Source organism: Penaeus vannamei, chromosome 38, assembly GCF_042767895.1.
Source record: "Penaeus vannamei isolate JL-2024 chromosome 38, ASM4276789v1, whole genome shotgun sequence".
Lineage (NCBI taxonomy): Eukaryota > Metazoa > Arthropoda > Malacostraca > Decapoda > Penaeidae > Penaeus > Penaeus vannamei.
The window spans coordinates 22077861-22083741 of NC_091586.1; the positions used below are offsets into that span (position 1 = coordinate 22077861).

The 5881-nt window shown below is 40.4% G+C and overlaps 1 protein-coding gene across 1 annotated transcript; it reads left to right on the top strand.

The window, feature by feature from the left end:
• The first annotated feature begins 1522 nt into the window (after positions 1-1522).
• Positions 1523-5019, top strand: PQBP1 (poly-glutamine tract binding protein 1). The gene is made up of 6 exons (XM_070116210.1): positions 1523-1669; positions 1862-1980; positions 3013-3185; positions 3469-3691; positions 3830-3999; positions 4365-5019. The coding sequence occupies exons 1-6, from the start codon at positions 1609-1611 to the stop codon at positions 4522-4524; spliced, it is 906 nt and encodes a 301-aa protein (XP_069972311.1). The 5' UTR covers positions 1523-1608; the 3' UTR covers positions 4525-5019.
• Positions 5020-5881: the final 862 nt, after the last annotated feature.

The window sequence follows — 5881 nt, forward strand, 5'->3', positions numbered from 1 at the left end:
AGGGATAGAGAGAGAAAGAGGGAGAGAGAGAGAGAGAGGGATGGAGGGATAGAAGAGAGAGAGAGAGAGAGAGAGAGAGAGAGAGAGAGAGAGAGAGAGAGAGAGAGAGAGAGAGAGAGAGAGAGAGAGAGAGAGGGAGGAGAGAGGGAGGGAGGGAGAGAGGAGGAGAGAGAAAGAAAGAAAGTAAGAGAGAGAGAGAGAGAGGGGGAGAGGGAGGGAGAGAGAGAGAGAGAGTGACAGAGAGAGAGAGAGATTGGGAGGGAGGGATAAAGAGAGAGAGAGGAAGAGAGAGAGAGAGAGAGAGAGAGAGAGAGAGAGAGAGAGAGAGAGAGAGAGAGGGGGGGAGGGACAGAGAGAGAGAGAGTGTGACAGAGAGAGAGAGAGATTGGGAGAGAGAGAGAGAGAGAGAGAGAGAGAGAGAGAGAGAGAGAGAGAGAGAGAGAGAGAGAGAGAGAGAGAGAGAGAGAGAGAGAGAGAGAGAGAGAGAGAGAGAGAGAGAGAGAGAGAGAGAGAGAGAGAGAGAGAGAGAGAGGAGAGGGAGAGAGAGAGAGAGAGAGGGAGAGAGAGGAGGGAGAGAGAGAGAGAGGAGAGAGGAGAGAGGAGGGTGAGGGTGAGAGAGGGTGAGGGAGGAGAGAGAGAGAGAGAGAGAGAGAGAGAGAGAGAGAGAGAGAGAGAGAGAGAGAGAGAGAGAGAGAGAGAGAGAGAGAGAGAGAGAGAGAGAGAGAGAGAGAGAGAGAGAGAGAGAGAGAGAGAGAGAGAGAGAGAGAGAGAGAGAGAGAGAGAGAGAGAGAGAGAGAGAGAGGGGGAAATTTGTGCTAACACACACACACACACACACACACACACACACACAACACACACACACACACACACACACACACACACACACACACACACACACACACACACACACACACACACACACACACACACACACACACACACACACACACACACACACACACACACACACACACACACACACACACACACACACACAAGCACACACGCACACACACACACACACACACACACACACACACACACACACACACACACACACACACACACACACACACACACACACACACATACACACATACACGTGCATTTTGATTGTGTGTGTGTGTGTGTGTGTGTGTGTGTGTGTGTGTGTGTGTGTGTGTGTGTGTGTGTGTGTGTGTGTGTGTACGTGTACGTGTACGTGTACGTGTACGTGTACGTGTGCGTGTGCGTGTGTGTGTACGTGTACGTGTACGTGTACGTGTACGTGTACGTGTGCGTGTGCGTGTGCGTGTGCGTGTACGTGTGCGTGTGCATGTGCGTGTGCGTGTGTGTGTGTGTATGTGTAAAAGAAGTGTTTTGGTGTTTATATACGTATGGCGCAATCTTCTTTATTCATTTTAATAATCCAAAATTAGAATATTTTATTATTATTTTTACATATAAACTTATAATGTATGTAACACTGTAATATCAAATAGTTTACCAAATACCTTAGGGTTAAATATTGAATCAAAATTTCTCTACTCTCCAACCCGGACATAAGACCGTAGTTTGTTTTGATTACATGTAAAGTAAATTCGTCGTGTTGGTTGTCTCGAAAATATGCCTCTTCCGCCTGCTCTTGCTGCTAAATTAGCTAAAAGGGGAATTATAAAAGAACCAGGTAAGCCACATATATTTAATATAATGGAAGAGTAAAACATCAAGAGAAAAACAAACCTTGAAACGATACCGTCTCCAAACCTTCCAAACTACTTGCATACCACACTCAAGTTATATATCTCCGCTAATATCCTTTCCCATTTTTCTTCCGTATTTACAAAGTTAGCATATAGTATCCCTTTGTCTTCCACAGAACCTGAACCGGCTGCACCCACTGAGGAAGAAATTATCGCCGAAGATTACGATGACACGCCTCAGCAGACCGCCATTGCATACACGCCAGTCGAATCGCATTCCATTGATCCTTATATGGTACGATGAATCCACTAGCTGTTGGTTTTCCTAGGAAGTAATAAGTCAATTTACAATGTTAATGTCGTAGTTTTTCCATAAATTCTTATAGGTAATTGTTAAGAAAGGTATTCTATATGGTGGTGGTCAAATGGTCATGTATCATGCTGACAGAGACTAATAAATTTCCCTAGTTTATATTTAGCAAGAAGATGGGAAGGAATCTTTGGGAATTCTTTACAGTATAGACACATTAGCCAAAGACTTAGTCCCAAACTCCATATCAAAAAATTTATTAATTAATCTGTTGCCATGACTGGGCACTGACAGGCACTGGTTTTAATGGGGGGTTGTGCCCTCAACATGCCCCAGGAAACATTGTCTCGACCTCGTATGCACAGCAAGATAGAGCTGAAATTGGGAGCAATAAGTGGACTTTGGCTGAGAGCGGCACTTTCCATGATCATTTAGTAAATTTACAGTGGATAATAATCAGAATTACAGTAAAAAGTATATGTAATGATTTCCTTGACATAAACTAAGGCACTTTTCATCTATGATGTAAGGTGCGCACACCGAAAATGACAGAAGAGAGAAGATCGACCCATCATTTTCTAAGGCCCTCACCATGTTTTCATCACGAATGTAAACGTTCTATGACCCCTTAACTCATTCCAGCATTCCTTTTATTTTTTGATAAACTTTTTTTTAGGTGTTTTGATAGTTTTACACTACTCTTTTTAAAAACCTAATGTGCATTTGTGATTGCCTTTCCTTGACAAAACACCATGCCGTAAAGATGAATTGGGATCTTTATCTGAAAATGAATGGACTATATGGTTCACTACCTCTATATAGTGATTTGTTTGCCTATAAAGTTATTTTTGTTGGTTATATTAATATTTCCGTTATTAACATACTGAAATGAGGTAAGGTAAAGGAACGAAATTTAAAGTGACCAACTGGTAGATATAAATACTAGCAGTATATGAATGATATATTTCCATTAACCGATTTTCCTTTTCTTTGTTTTACCTCTTGTTCCTTTTCCAGGGTTATATAGGGTGCCCAAATAAGTGGAATGTTTACCATGAATGTACCCCAATGTGCAGAGAACATTGGAAAGAAGGGAAGCAAATCAATTCAGAATATGACCGTCGCAGGCTAAAGATGCTGATAAAATATCCTTTGCCGAGTCACTGGAAGGAGGTTCTGGATCAGGGCTTGTAAGGAGATACTATTTGTATATTTAATTATTTATGTATGTGTGTGTTTTGTGTGTATGTGTGTGTTTATTGTCACTGGTTTGGTTGTTATATTAGCAAATGACATAGTTTGTTAGTATTTGGATCTGATTTTGTTATCTTATATTTTCAGATGGCATTTGGTAGAAAAAGTGAAAGAATTTTTAAGCATATACACATACTGTATGTAGATAGATACATGGGGATATGTATGTGTAGATTTTTTTCTCAAAATATTTTATAAAGCTAACCATTTCCTGAACAGAGGCCGCTACTACTATTGGAATACAGAAACCGATCGAGTCTCCTGGTTGCCACCAGGTCACCCTCGCTGCCAAGTATCACGATCTGCAGCCACACTCCGCAAAGAGATGGCGGCAGAGATGAAGAAGAACCGCCAAGGTATTACAGAGGAAGATGTAGAGATGACCCCTATGGATGAGGATGAGGATAAGGATATGGACGATGGCAAGAGTGACAGATCGGACGTAAGTCTTACAGAATTGTTTTCAAGACAAGGCAGACTTTTAGATCTTTTTCTTTTTTTTCTTTATATATATATATACTGATAGTGAAGAAACCTCCCTATTTCCTATCTCTAAATTCATGATCAATTCCTAATGAAGGCTTCAGATGATGAGCTAAGCCAAAGAGAAAAGAGAGATTCAGAGCGGCAGGATCGAAGGAGAGACAGAGACAGGGACCGAGAGCGTGGGCGCGACAGGAGGGGGCGGAAGAGAGCCCACGCTGAGGAATTGGATCCCATGGATCCTGCATCCTATGGAGAATGTGGAAGGTGAGGAGATAAAGACTTTTCAGTATTCATGACTTTATTAATTATTTCTCATAAGAAAAGAATTGAACTAATTTTCTGCATTTTTTGTATGATATTTATGATGCTTGATGAAATGTAGGACTCAATTTTGATATTCAATATTTCATAAAAGGGAATGATGATATGAAAGATTATACTTACTCTTGCTTTTTCATGTAAATATATTCAGAAATGGCCATTCTACATTCCTTTATCCAAACAAATGGTGGCATATTCTCTCTTTTCATTTTCTTTTTTTTTTCTTTCTTTCTTTTTTTTTCTTTTCTTTTCTTTTCTTCTCTTTTTCTTTTTCTTTCAATGAAAAAATATGTCATTTTCATCAACAGGGGTACTTGGGCGTCAGGTTTGCCCCAGAGGAATGAAGCCCGTACAGGTGCAGATGTCACAGCCAGCGGACCTTTATTCCAGATGCGACCCTACCCCTCTCCTGGAGCCGTTCTTCGTGCCAATGCACAAGCTGCATCAATTGGACCCAAGAAATCTTAGAGTAGATTAAGGATTGTGTTTTGTGTGTATGTGTGTGTATTTTTGGTAAGTCGCATATTATGTAAAGTTTTGTTTCCTCATTTTCTTTCTTCTCTAGGGAGCAGTGCAGAAAAGAGAGACTGTCAAGTTTTATTCCATTTTTGAAGTAATTTGATGAAGTTTAGAGGAAAAGTTAATGCTTTTAAGTAGCTCATATATGAAATTGGAAAGTAAGGCTTTTCACTTAATTAGGTAGAAATCTTTTGAAGTACAGTACAATTCATTGTACTTGATAGTAATCTTCATTAGTGTATGAAGATATAACTTGAAATTGTATGTACAGATATATTTTCAACTACACATTCACATTTACAAAGTTGAAAGAATAGAAATGAAGTATATATATTAGTAACATTTAAAAATTATAAATGACAGGCTATGTGACATATATGTTCTTCGATATAACAATTTCTTGGTGTGACATTTCAATAGGAAAACAATAAAGTCATAATCCAGTGTTTATTGATTCCTTAACCCTAGACATAGACAAATTATGGACCCCTCCCCGCAATCCATTGCATGTTGTTGTGTGTGACATTTCAATAGGAAAACAATAAAGTCATAATCCAGTGTTTATTGATTCCTTCCCCTCAACTAATTTTGCATGGTCTTTCGTTTTCCTTTTCTTCTTCATCCCCTTCTGTCCACTTCATAAGGTGTGAGAGCCGTGCTGAAAGGATGAAAGGCTGGCTTTTTGTCAGCCATGAATAGCTTCCGGGAGCCATGGCCTCAATATTCCCTTGCCCCTTCATCAAATAACCTATCTGAATTTGATTTCATTGGTTTTCCGACACCCACCTCCCCTTTGACCACGACTCCAACCATTGATACTAATACCCTCTCCTCGATGTCTACTGACAACTCTATCCATTCCGAACCACCCACCTAGTCATTACTCAACATTCAGAAAGCAACCTTTCCTCTCCTAAAATTCTCCACTCCATATATTGTGCAGTCTTCTTCATTGTCTACCCCCTCCCTCCCTCATTACTACTCTTCATCCTTACATCCTCTTTCCCACAGTATTATCTCACTTCACACCACCCTATCTTCTTCCTGCCCTTATCCTTCTACTGCTTCCACCTCTGCAAACCTTTTCAGTAATCTCTTTGGCCCAGACAAGTGGGATCAATTCTTTGTGATTCCCCCCCACAGCCCCTTACTTTGACAATATCCTTCTCTTCCAACAATGTCTCCAAAAACAAGTATGCAAAGTTTCCTTTCACAGTCATTCTGATCATTCACGCTTTGTGACAGTTACATCCGAGTCCCAAGCTCATTCACTATCTACCTTGACAGGCCTCACTGGCAAACTTAT

Coding starts and splice junctions, on each gene's coding strand:
- PQBP1 (XM_070116210.1), top strand. CDS start 1,609: ATGCCTCTTCCGCCTGCTCTTGCTGCTAAATTAGCTAAAAGGGGAATT. Junction 1,981..3,012: donor ATTCCATTGATCCTTATATG/GTACGATGAATC, acceptor TTCCTTTTCCAG/GGTTATATAGGGTGCCCAAA. Junction 3,186..3,468: donor GAGGTTCTGGATCAGGGCTT/GTAAGGAGATAC, acceptor TTTCCTGAACAG/AGGCCGCTACTACTATTGGA.